Source organism: Thalassophryne amazonica, chromosome 9, assembly GCF_902500255.1.
Source record: "Thalassophryne amazonica chromosome 9, fThaAma1.1, whole genome shotgun sequence".
NCBI lineage: Eukaryota > Metazoa > Chordata > Actinopteri > Batrachoidiformes > Batrachoididae > Thalassophryne > Thalassophryne amazonica.
Window position 1 is genome coordinate 74445799 of NC_047111.1, and position 13770 is coordinate 74459568.

The window sequence follows — 13770 nt, forward strand, 5'->3', positions numbered from 1 at the left end:
GAGCACCACATTGTCAGACTTTGGACTTCCTTGCGATATGCTGTCTCATCACCCCCCCCCCCCCCCCCCGAGATGAGGCCAATGACAGTTGTATTGTCTGCAAACTTAATTATTGTGTTGGCTGTGGAAGCAGATGTGCAGTCAAATGTATATAGGGAATACAGCAGAGGGCTTAGCACACAGCCTTGAGGGGAGCCCGTGCTGAGAGTTAGTGAGGAAGAGAAATGAGAACCAAGTTTAACAGACTGGGTGCCTGACCCAGAGTTTGACCAGACCCAAACGCAACAGAAGCAGAGAAGGACGGAGTGAATAACAGATTTAATAACACACAGTGAGCAGAATAAATTACAATGTCAAACGGTCTGTGGAGTGGAGGACACGGCCCGCTCCAGGCAATTGAACAGCAGGAAGCCACAGCGTCAGTTGGACCAGGAGAAGAGCTGGCACCAGGTGGCTGCGACGGAGCTGAGTCTCTGAGGAGGAGGAGAGACTGAGGTGAGTCCAAACACTCTATAACGCCGACAGATTTACACAGCAAAAACTTCCAGGCTCAATTTAGGATCAGGCATCTCACCAGCAGGTGCAGAACAGAAAGTTCCAACTGCAAGCTGCGGGTAGAAGCTGATCAAACAAATTTCATAGCAGTTCAAACAGGGAGGCGCGAGGGAACGCCAAATTTGCAGGTTCTAATAATGAGAGTTACCTCAGGAAGTGTGCTGTCTGACGGCAGACCTCAAGGATTCCTCAGCAATTTCTCCTCACCAGAGACATAATCGTCAACCACGAGTCGGCTTCAGCATCCATGTAACATCATCAGATCTCAAAAATATCAAGATGTCAAGTCTCTGGCAATGAACAACTGCATAATCAGGCTTTAAATGCAGTAGCTCCTGATCAGGTGGAAACGAGTTGCAGGTGTGGTTACTGATCAGGAGAAAACGAGCTGCAGATGTGGTTCCTGATCAGGAGAAAACAGCTGCAGGTGAGGTCTCCAGATGCTCAGCTCCGCTCACGCGCCACCTGGTGGGAAACACAGAAAACACAGCCAGCCAAACAGCCCAGTCCATGACACTGGGGACGGTGTGTAAGGGAGTCCAGGATCCAGGAGCAGAGATGTGAAGAGAAGCCAAGATGGAGAAGTTTCCTAATAAGAATGTCCGGAATGATGGTATTAAATGCTGAGCTATAATCAATGAACAGCATCCGGGTGACTTTGTTCAAGGTGCTGTAAAACTGTGTAAAGGCTTAGTTTTTCTATGTTTTTGTGCCAAGATATTATACTAGTAAATCTCTGGATGCAGAGTTGCAAACAGGTCAGTGGGAGAGATACAGGATATCAGGTGTTGTCAGGGGTTCCTTGGGTACGGATGGAATGACATTGTGTCAAATAAGAGGAGACCCAGATGAGACATAATGTTTATTAAGTATTGTACTGTATGTTGTATTGTGAGGAAATATCAGTTACAGCACTGTGGTCATGTGGCACATCCAGCAACTGGAAAAGACCACAGACAGGCTTGCATGTCACTCAGTGGTGGGCACAGTACAGCTAATCCGATAGCAGATAATTATCGAAGCTAATGTTTTTGCTATTGGATTAGCTTTTCAGATAAGTTTTAAAACCATCATCGGACCAATTATCTTCCAATAAATTTAGTTCCGATAACTTTCAGTCTGCTGATAAAGTTTAACGGTCAAAACCGTTTGTAAACCCTAAAATAAAACATTTTAGTCAGTTTGTTGTGTGTTTCTAGCCAGGGAGCAGACCGGCTGCCTGTCACTTGCTGATGACATCGTCATTAAGCGCAAAATGTGATTAGCCGGTCGAAGCAGGGAGCATTGTGGGTAGTGTAGTTCAGGTTCACTTTGCACGTTACAGTGACTTGTCCACTCGACACAAAAACAAAACATACTAATTTTAACATTATTTTATTTTATTTCTTTGTGGCTGTAATTTAATCGCCAAGACTCAATGTGGGAGAGGAGCTCTCATGGCACAGCTGTGTGTACAGAGGGAGGGACTTTTCTTCACGTTTAGACATTGTTTTGGATTTAAAATGTGGATTATTTATTCAGATGAATCCCATTGAAACTAACAGGTAAGAATTTATATTTACTACGTGTATTTTACTCTGCCAATCAATGCATTAATGGATGTATTTCGGTTGTAGAGAAGCTTGAATCTTCGACTGGACTGGGTTGCTTGCAGTGACAGAAATGTTCCAGTTGAAAAGACGACCAGGAGGAGAAGATTAGAGTCCCAGTAAAATAGACTGCATGAGTGATTTTGTTGATTCCAGATACAGGATGTCCCCCAGTTGTCACCCCATTACCTAAAAGATTGGACAGCAATTGTAGAATAGGAATTCAACAGAAATGTGAAAAGAACAATAGGAAATCTACAGATTAATGGCTTTTTTCTTTGGTTTGTTGTGTTTGTTTGTTTGTTTTTTGCAGATGGAGAATATCCTTCTGACAAACAACGGTGAGTAACAAATTCTCTCCAACACATTAGAGCACAGTCTTGATATTGATAAGAACATAACCTTCCAGAGGTCATCAGGATGCAGCAACTGTCAGTGACATTACTGAAAATATAAGAGCACATAAGGGTGGGTGGGTGGTTGTGTGTGTGTGTGTGTGTGTTTACCAAAGACATTAGATGATTGTATTGTGCATGAAAAATAGTGTATTAATTATATTTTCATGAGCTAATAAACCCATGTCATGTGCACATGACGTGATAGGTAGTGTTTCCTAATCCTGATCCTTGGGACTCGGAGTACTTTGCATTTTCCATTTCTTCTTGCCCTAACTTCAGATATTGAGATAAGCAGGTGTGTTCCATTGTTCAGCCAGCTGTTGACTGGCTAAACCTTCCTGACTAAGCTATCGTGCATCCAGAAAGTATTCAGAGCGCTTCAATTTTTCCACATTTTGTTATGTTGCAGCCTTATTTCAAAACAAAGTAAATGAATTTTTTTTACCTCAGAATTCTACTCACAACACCCCATAATGGCAACATGAAAAAAGTTTTTTTGTTTCTTTTTTGCAAATTTATTAAAAATAAAAAAAACTTAGAAATCACTCCTACATAAGTATTCACACCCTTTGCTCAATATTTTATTGATGCAACTTTGGGAGCAATTACAGCCTCAAGTCTTCTTGAATACGATGCCACAAGCTTGGCGCATCTATCTTTGGACAGTTTTGCCCATTCCTCTTTGCAGCACCTCTCAAGCTCCATCAGGTTGGATGGGGAGCGTCGGTGCACAGCCATTTTCAGATCTCTCCAGAGATGTTGAATCAGATTCAGGTCTGGGCTCTGGCTGGGCCACTCAAGGACATTCACAGAGTTGTCCTGAAGCCACTCCTTTGAAATCTAGACTGTGTGCTTTGAGTCATTGTCATACTTAAAGATGAACCGTTGAACCAATCTGAGGTCAAGAGCATTCTGGATCAGGTTTTCATCCAGGATGTCTGAACAACATCCTCACAGCATGATGCTGCCACCACCATGCTTCACTGTAGGGATGGTGCCTGGTTTCCTCCAACCATGACGCCTGGCATTCACGCCAAAGAGTTCAATCTTTGTCTCATCACACAAGAGAATTTTGTTTCTCATGGCCTGAGAGTCCTTCAGGTACCTTTTGGAAAACTCCAGGTGGGTTGCCATGTGCCTTTTACTAGGGGTGGCTTCTGTCTGGCCACTCTACTATACAGGCCTAATTGGTGGATTGCTGCAGAGATGGTTGTCATTCTGAAATGTTCTCCTCTCTAAACAGAGGAATGCTGGAGCTCTGACAGAGTGACCATCAGGTTCTTGTTCACCTCCCTGACTAAGGCCCTTCTCCCCGGATGGCTCAGTTTAGATGGGCAGCCACCTCTAGGAAAAGTCCTGATGGATTTAAACTTCTTCCATTTATGGATGATGGAGGCCACTCTGCTCATTGGGACCTTCAAAGCAGCAGGAATATTTCTGTACCCTTCCCCAGATTTGTGCCTTGAGACAATCCTGTCTTGGAGGTCTACAGACAATTCCTTTGACTTCATGCTTGGTTTGTGCTCTGACATGCACTGTCAACCGTGGGACCTTATATGTAGACAGGTGTGTGTCTTTCCAAATCATGTCCAATCAACTGAATTTACCCCAGGTGGACTCCAATGAAGCTGTAGAAACATCTTAAAGATAATCAGGGGAAACAGGATGCACCTGAGCTCAATTTTGAGCTTCATGGCAAAGGATGTGAATACTTATGTTCATGTGATTTCTTGGCTTTATTATTATTTTTAAAAAATTAGTAAAAATCACACAAGTTTTTTCACATTGTTATTATGGGGTATTGTGTGTAGAATGTTGAGGGGGAAAAATAATTTCTTCCATTTTGGAATGAGGCTGTAACATAACAAAATGTGGAAATGTGTGATGTGAAGTACCTGAAGTGAGTAATTCAGGGAAAAATGGAACACATGCAGTACTTTGCATCCCGAAAACCACAATTTGGAAACACTGTTATATGGATTATGCTGGTTTCCAGGTCACCTCCGATTAGCTGACTTTGGTTTGTCCCGTCGCTTGGAGCGTGGAGGACGAGCCTTCACTATTTGTGGAACCATTCAGTATATGGGTGAGATTCACATCTGTAGCTGCAGGTTACTTTGGTTACTTTACACTAAGAACTAATGATATTAAAATACACAGCATGGTCTTTTTGCTCTCCAGCTCCAGAGGTGCTGAGTGGAGGACCTTACAACCATGCAGCTGATTGGTGGTCACTTGGAATTCTGCTTTTCTCTTTGGTTAATGGGAAGGTGAGATCATTTATTGGGCAGTGAGAAAGCACAGAGTTACCAAAATTCAACTATGTGTCTTGTATGATAAACTACTATAAAATAATGCTCAAGATTATTTGTTAGTGATGTACCATATTTCTTTCCCCTGTTTAAAGCACTAGATTCATACAAGCTAGTGGGTTAATCATGGTTTGCTGATTGTTCTAGAACTCGGGTGTCACACAACTCTTTTTCTTGCTTGCCATTTTTACACCACATTCTAATTTTGTCACAGCAGCCAGTTTGTTCTGTGTAAGCTTGGTCCTGTCAGATCTCAGAAGCTAAGCAGAGAGGGTCCTGATTAGTACTTGGATGGGAGACTTCTTCAGAAGACCAGGGGCTGTGTGGATTTCTCCTGGTAAAACTGGAGTTGCGCCAGGAAGGGCATCAGGCATAAAACCTGTGTCAAATCTGTGATGGATCCGAAAGCAAACAACAACATTCTATTTTTGTCACAGTAGCTCCTGAAACAACACAGGTATATTGACTGTTGATGCTTTTATTCATCCAAGACTCATGACACATTCATAAGTAATGGATATCAATTTGTGCATCACAGTGAATAGTAATCAAACATATTGGGGCAGGTGCTCAAACCAAAAAAAGGGCACATTTCTCAGACGCACATAAATACACGTGTGTGTGCAATGTTGATTTTCAACCCCAAATCAGAAAAGGTTGGGATAATATGGAAAATGGGAAGGAAAAAAACCCCACAGTGGTCTTTACATTTGCTTTTACTTATATTTTATTTCAGTTATTTGTTAATTTACATCAATTCCTGCACTTTGGGCCTCCATCACATTCCAACAAAAGTTGGAATAAAAGCACTTTATTCTAAATATAAGGATTAAATGATCACTTTTACACATAGTTTTCTTGAGACAAGTCAGATAATGGCTACATGAACATCAATCATTAAAAAAAACAAACGGTATGGTAAATCTGTGTCAAGTAGGCAGTTTTCCAAAACTGACTCAGCATGCTGGAAGGAGACTACAGGGCTGTGAAATGAAAATTGTGAAATCCGAGGAAAATTTGCATGGGGTCTGGGGGGGGGCAGCTCCCCAGGAGCCGGGGTCTAGGGTCCTGTGGAGCCCCAGAATTAAATTTTTATCTAATGATACTTTTTCAGCATCTCCTGGAAGAACAAATCTCAAAATTAGAGGATATTTAAATGATCCAATATTCAACCTTTTATTTGACCTGTCGATGATGTTGAAATAACAGAATATGATGTGGAAGTAGGACCTGGAATGATTTTCCTTTTAATTGTAAACCAAATTATGCATTAACTCATAACAATGAAACTACGAGGGCTGTCAATAAAGTAACGGTCCTTTTTATTTTTTTCAAAAACTATATGGATTTCATTCATATGTTTTTACGTCAGACATGCTTGAACCCTCGTGCGCATGCGTGAGTTTTTCCACGCCTGTCGGTGACGTCATTCGCCTGTGAGCACTCCTTGTGGGAGGAGTCGTCCAGCCCCTCGTCGGAATTCCTTTGTCTGAGAAGTTGCTGAGAGAAATGTGGAGGTTTTCAGCTTGAACAGGCTGATGACGCCGCCTGAGAGCGCTGAGCGACGTCTCGCACCGTGGGAAGTCCTTAAAGCGACAGAATCACCTCAAAATCTCTCATCAGCCGTTAAAATTTTCACTGAAAACCAGCTTAATTTTTCGAACCATGTCCACTTCGATGTGTCTCACAGGTTTAGAAAAAATTTTGATCAAACAACGCGCCAGTCTCTCAGCAACTTCTCAGACAAAGGAATTCCGACGAGGGGCTGGACGACTCCTCCCACAAGGAGTGCTCACAGGCGAATGACGTCACCGACAGGCGTGGAAAAACTCACGCATGCGCACGAGGGTTCAAGCATGTCTGACGTAAAAACATATGAATGAAATTCATATAGTTTTTGAAAAAAATAAAAAGGACCGTAACTTTATTGACAGACCTCGTACATGAAATTCATGAAGACTGAAAAGACTGTTACAGCATTTCAAAAACCACAGCTAAAGCTTGTAGAATATTTGGAAAATCCTGGTAAAATATCAATAACATACCTTATAGTAAAAAGTCACATATATTCTTGTGTAAATTCAGGCAGCAACCAACCAGTCCTGCTTTACGACAACTGTCGTAATAGCTACGCTTTGAGTGGCATTTTTCCTCCGCGAAATCCCGCGGATCCGAGGAAACTGATTTGTATCTGTAACACACAGATCAGTGTCCGCGGACTTATAAAACTTACACGGTGTCATAAAAAAGAGAACACTTTGCAATAAGCATTTTAAAAACTCAGTGATGTTCACAATTAAAGAGTACATCACTAACACACACACACACACACCCCCCGATGAAATCCGCGGAATCCCACGGATCCGCAGAGTTTTCACAGTCCTGAGACTAGTGTTGCACTATGCACAGTTTTTCTGACCACAACCACAAAAGTCTGGCTTATGTAGTGTGGATGGCCCCAGCTGGAGGTCAGTGATGGATGATGGGTGCACAGCTGGTGTGGTTAAGGTATTAGTGTTTGCTAATACAGCCATCTTAAGAGTTATATTTGGGTTTTAGAAAGTTGAAGCATCATGACCTACTTCTTGTCTTCAAACTCTGCTTAGTTCCCTGTGCCTCCAGAACCGGACCATTGCAGTATGCTGAGGAAAGTGAGGACTTTTCCCTATGAAATGCCCCTCAGCTTCAGCTCACACCTGTCCTTGCTAATCACAGAGGTACTTCAGAATTTGAAATCACATTATGACAACACATTCTAATGTACGCTACAAACATATTACATGTAACAGTGTCCTAAAGCTTCTCACTTTCATGGGTCACTGAAGGTCATGGACATGATGACAAACTGGTGTGTAAAGATTATTGCGTACAGATTACATGGCTGCAAATACAACTTTAGCTTATCTGTAGTGTAACGTTAGTGCAACCATGGGGTTTCTGGAAAACCTCCCGTTGATGTCATGGCATGGACAACAACGTTATGGACTCCACAAAAATGCAAGGGATTAACAAAATATGTCAAAATTCACCATAAGAAAATAAGGAATTTTAGAACATCTTAGAAATCCTGTGAAGGATTAACACAAGACCAAAGCAGAATGACACAATGTCCTGGTTTATCACAAATTCCCTCTCAGACCCTTTAAGGTTTTCTAAAGTTTAAGACCATGACCTTCTCAGATGCATATCCATGAAAGCAACAACGGGGCTTAATTTCTTGATTTGGCTACTTTGAGGTCACATTCTCATTTACACACGCCTGTCCAGCTGCTATGCAAGACTCCATCCCGTCGACTGAGGACTTTTGATCGTTTCAAACGCCACGCTTTCTTCCATGGATCGACCTTTGACATGGTCCTGATGCAACGCCAGCCTGTGGAGGTAAAAAATGAAGGTCTCATTATTTCTGTGTAGCTGTTGCCTTCTGATCCACAAACATCAACCAGATTAACTGTATTTCTCTGATTATTCAATGTGCAACCAACTAATTTTTTTCTGCTTCATCTTCCTTTTCATCACTGCCTAGGTGATACTGGAACTGAGAGAGAGACCTGACCGAGCTGACAAAGCTCGAAGAGGGCTCATGTTATCCCTGCAGCCTCTCAAGGGCTTCGACTATGACTCACTGCTCAGCCCTCCTGCCACGCCAGATGTGCAAGGTCACACAGTATCGCCGCTGTCTGGCCTCACACTCCCACTGCAACCACCTCAGCAGAAAGGTCCACGTAGAGAAGTATTTGTGTGAAGGACTCTGAGATTACAGTGTGACTTCAAACACACTAATGGTAACAGCCTACAATTATGTACCCTCAGGTACGTACATGTGTATTTGGACATTGACATTCTTGTTGTATTTTTACCTCTGTACTTCACCACTGTGATGTTGAAATGAAACAATTAAGATGTGCTTGTAGTGTAGACTTTCAGCTTTCAATCAAGGGGTTTAAGACCAATTATCACATTAACCTTTTGGGAATTAGAACCATTTTTAATAAGCATGAAAGCAAAGTTTATGTTTATAGCACATTTAAAAGCCAAAGTACTTTACATTAAAAAGAACAAAGGAGTCCCACCTCATAGACACACAAGCAAAACACATACAAACACCTTCTAACAGCCTGTCCTCCAGCCAGAGTTCCAGACATCAACAGCTAATTGAATGCAAGATGAAGAACATATGTTTGAAGCTTGATGTCTGCCTAAGGTCAAGTGAGAGAGAATTCCAGTCTTACAGCAAAAATAGCAAAGGCACAGTCCCCTTGGTGTGCTATTCCTTGTCCCTTGATTTCCACTGAGGAAATAGAAGTGAAGACAGCAAAGGAGTTCCCATACCTTGGTAGGACCATCTCCATTGACATTTCCCTTGACAAGGAGGTCAACATCAGGATCTGCAAAGCTAAGCACTCGGTACACTGCGATCCCGAATACTGAGCCAGCACAGCATCGAGCTGTCAACCAAACTAAAAGTGTACAGGGCTGTTGCTATCCCTTGCCTTCTATATGGTTGTGAGACCTGGACTTTGTATTGTAGACACATCAAACTGCTTGAGCGTTTCCACATGTGCTGCTTGTGCACAATCCGTGACATACTGTATAATGGCAGGACAGGATTGCAAACCTTGAGATCCTGGACAGGGCTCATATCACAAGCTTCGAAGCCATCATCTTAAAGGCTCAACTTCAATGGATTGGGCATGTGATCAGAATGGATGACTCCAGAATCCCCAAGCACCTCCTTTACAGTGAACTCTGCCTTGGCAAAAGAAAAAGGAAGGCCTCAGAAACATTTCAAAGACCATTTGAAGGAAGGTCAACATTGCATATACCGGCATCCTCCCTAAACAGCTAGAACAGCATGCACAGGACAAGCTGACATATACGGGCAGCACACATGTACATCAGTGTTCTAAAGAGCAACTGCCAAAACATCATTGAGGCCCGTGAGAGAAAGAAGATAACAACCGCACCTAGTATACCTGGACTGTTTGCCTGCCCTCACTGTGGCCGATCAGGCAGATCAAATCTGGCACTCTACAGTCCACATGAAATAAGAATGAGTTGCACATAGACATCATCAACATGATGGACTAGCTACCGACCAAGACATCAGTCATTATGGTACTCTGTGGTAAATCAGAATAGCTTTTTTATTCGCCAGGTATCCACAGAATACAAGGAATCTGACTTTGGTTTGAGCTGCACTCTCGCTGCACAGCATGGATAAATATATACTAGACACTGAATAATTCACAGTAATGAAATGTGCAGATGAATGTGTGAAACAGATAGGTTGAAGTTAAGTTGTACATGAGGAATATGAATTAGTGAGTGTTTTGGCAGGTTAAGTTCGTCATCAGTGTGATGGCCTGTGGAAACTGTTCCGGTGTCTTGTTGTTTTGATGTACAGAGCTCTGTAATGACCACCAGAGAGGAGGAGTTTAATACATAAACAGTGTGTGTCCAGGGTGTGAGGGGTCTGTTAGATGTTACCAGACTCCTGAATGACCACACAAGAAGGAGACAAGTGAGGGAAGCAACCAAGACTCCCATGACAGTTCTGAAGGGGAAATTGTACATAGTGCAACTTTTGTTTGTTGCAACACCAGTTATGCACCTTAATAGTGGAGTGGAAAAGAGAAGGGTTTTCCTACAAGAAAACAGATCAAATCTGGGCTCAGATGTCCCATGTCCCTTCTGTGAGACTGTAGCTGAAATTTCACATCTTCTTTATTATTTTTATTTTTTGTGAGTCTGTATACCTGATTAAACAGCTGACGAAACTTGTACTCTGCAGTTTCTCCAGTCACAGCCACAGGAGCCTTCGGTATTGTCATGGATGTGTTGGTGGCTTCTCTCACTAGTCGTCTTCTTCAATGTTCACTCACTTTTTGAGAACAGTCTTCTCCATACAGATTTACCATACCGTACCACACTGCTTGTATAAATTGATGTAAATGAAGTCCAGTCCTGGGTAGACTGGCATCCTGTCCAGGGTGTATCTTGCCTCACACCCTGTGGTTGCTGTGATAGGTTCCAGTCCCCTGTGTCCCTTAGTTGGAGTAAGTGAGTTAAGAAAATGAATGAATGAGTGAAATGAAGTCCATCATGTATCCATCCCCTGACTTGTCTAAAGAAACCTCACTGTAAAAAGTAAATTAATTTTATCCAATTGCTTCACAGCTCTGAAAATGGAAAAACTGTGTAAAAATGGCTGTAATTCCTAAATATTTGTGATTCTTCTTCATTTGTTTGCTCCCATTAGGGGTCGCCACAGCAGATCAATAGTTTCCATCTGACCTTGTTCTCTGTATCTTCCTCTGTCACACCAACCACCTGCATGTCCTCCTTCACCACATCCATAAACCTCCTCTTTGGTCTCCCTCTTCTCCTCCTGCCTGGTGGCTCCATCCTCAGCATCCTTCTCCCTATATACTCTGAGTCCCTCCTCTGCACATGTCCAAACCATCTCAGTCTCGCCTCTCTGACTTTGTCTCCAAACCGTCCCACCTGAGCTGTCCCTCTGATATGTTCATTCCTAATCCTGTCCATCCTCGTCACTCCCAAAGAGAATTTCAACATCTTCAACTCTGCCACCTCCAGCTCTGCTCCTGTCTTTTTGTTAGTGCCACCGTCTCTAAACCGTACAACATAGCTCGTCTCACTACTGTCTTGTAAACTTTCCCCTTCACTCTTGCAGATGTTCTTCAGTCACAAATCACTCCTGCCACCTTTCTCCACCCACTCCACCCTGCCCGCATTCTCTTCTTCGCCTCTCTACCACACTCTTCATTACTTTGGACAGTTATTTAAACTCATCCACTTTCACCACTTCTACTCCTTGTAACTACTCTGCCTCTTCCTGCCCTCCTTTTTTATCTGGGCTTGAGGCCGGCACTCAGAATGTGCTGGCTGCACAACCCATGTGGCTGAGATTCCTAAATATTTGTGATATTTATGTTAAACACCTTGAGTTAAAGGTGACTGTCTTCACTACAAGCACATTGTTTCATTCCAGCTCCATTGTGGTGGTGTATAGAGACAAAATGACATAGATTTGAAATGCCCAAATACTTATGGACCGGGCTTACATGTGTCGTGCACCATGTAAAATGTTTTATAGCGTAAAAGGCCAAAACAGATTATAACTTACCTGAATCTCTAGTTTTGTTGTGTTTTGGCCTTTTGGCAAGGTTGATGCAGTCTTTCATTTTTATTTATTAATTTTTTTTATGTTTGCCTTTCTTCAGCAAGCACCTTTTCACATGTACTGAAGCCTGTTTACTCAAAAGTTGTGCAAGAAAGATTGCATTATTTCAGTGTACTTTTAATTTTCCAGTGATTTGTCATGCTTTCCCTTTAAATAATAATGTACTCTGATATTCACCCACATAGTTGAGGAACAATACACAATATTTCATATTAGTACTGACATATAAATGCAGCAAATCCCTGCAACAGTGAGAGGATTTCTCAACTTCTCGTTCACTTATTGCATGATGTTCATTAATTATGAAACTGCGTTGGCCAACGTGTGAGGAATAGAATTCTTGCTTCAGTTTCCTGATGTCTGCATTGACTTTAAGAACTGCCATTCTGCCAGCACCTTTTTTGTGCTGTGATGATTTATTTTCCCCAATTTGAACTGCGCTGCCTAAATTTTGTATTGTGTGAAAAAAAATTTATTTTCTCATTTACAGCCTCTGACTCAGGATAACATTTACTGGTTTTCCAAAAATTGTTCTTGTTTTTGATCTGAGATAATACTCCGGTGAAGAGTGTTACTGTTTTAAATCTTTGTAACATTTTGATACACACAGGGCATTTTTTTTTCTTTTTCTTTATTCCTCGCTGCAGCCAGTAAGTCATCACACCCTTGTGCACTGACCTGATCGTCATTTATAATGTATGTGTACCCAGAATGCCTAACGTGTGATCCAGAGCTTGCTTTTATCTTGTTGTAAAAATAATTCCTCTTTATAAATTCCTCTTTGTAAGATTGATATTAATATGTAGGATGCAATTATTGTTATATGTTGTGTATTTTTGTAATTACCGGTATCACAGTTGAAATATTAAACTCTTACTGGAACGAAGAAAGTTTTTTTTTTTTTTTTTTTAACTGTATCCATTCAGTGAAAAGGCTTTTGTCAGTGTTAATGGTTACTACAGCAATATCCATATGTACAACTATGAATAACCAAGCCTGTATGCATGATAATGTTGCTTATTGCAGTATAAACTATATGGTATTTTAGTATATTATTGTAACCCTCACATCAGTCTTGAATGAGGAACATACTGCCTTTTGTGTTTTTTTTTTTTTTGTTTTTTTTTCCTCTTTGGGAAAGTTTTACAAACTGTAGGGTCTCATCTTGGCTGCATGCTCATTAAGATCACAATTCTTTTAAAATGATTCTTCACCATTGAGAAATAGAACCATTTGTGACATTTTGGTTTCTATTCCTGAGATTTAAAAATGGTTCTTGAATCGTCTAATGTGCCTTCAAATTTTAGACACTAGAATTTTGGTTAAAAATGTGCTTTCCACAGGTGCTTATGGTAGAGGTGTGAAGGCATATGACATGTCGCAGAATGTACCTTGTAGTGCCCCAGATTGGAATCCAAATGGGAACAAATCATTGCTATGATAAAGACTGGAAATGACACCACCCCCCACCCCACCCACCCCCCACCCCGAAAAAAAAAAAAAAACTTTATTGAATTATGGCTGTTGGGATGACCTATGTAAATTTCAACCTTCTTTCTCTACATTTTGTCAAGGTTGAGCAATTTATGGGTTCAGTGTGTCAGGAAAAGACACCCACTAATCCTTTCATTAGTGGTGTAACTAACAGATGAGCAGTTAATGTAGTTATTTGTCATCTTTGTGTGACTATAGTATTCCCATATTTTGAA

The 13770-nt window shown here is 41.5% G+C and overlaps 1 protein-coding gene across 1 annotated transcript in view; it reads left to right on the forward strand.

The window, feature by feature from the left end:
- rskrb (ribosomal protein S6 kinase related b) overlaps positions 1-9118 on the forward strand; it is a 31485-nt gene extending 22367 nt beyond the window's left edge. Inside the window, exons 8-13 of the mRNA XM_034178380.1 lie at positions 2458-2485; positions 4539-4628; positions 4724-4812; positions 7461-7571; positions 8122-8235; positions 8381-9118. Coding sequence (XP_034034271.1) covers positions 2458-2485; positions 4539-4628; positions 4724-4812; positions 7461-7571; positions 8122-8235; positions 8381-8599 — 651 coding nt within the window. The 3' untranslated portion in view covers positions 8600-9118. The remainder of the gene's footprint in view (positions 1-2457; positions 2486-4538; positions 4629-4723; positions 4813-7460; positions 7572-8121; positions 8236-8380) is intronic.
- The last annotated feature ends 4652 nt before the right edge of the window (positions 9119-13770 follow it).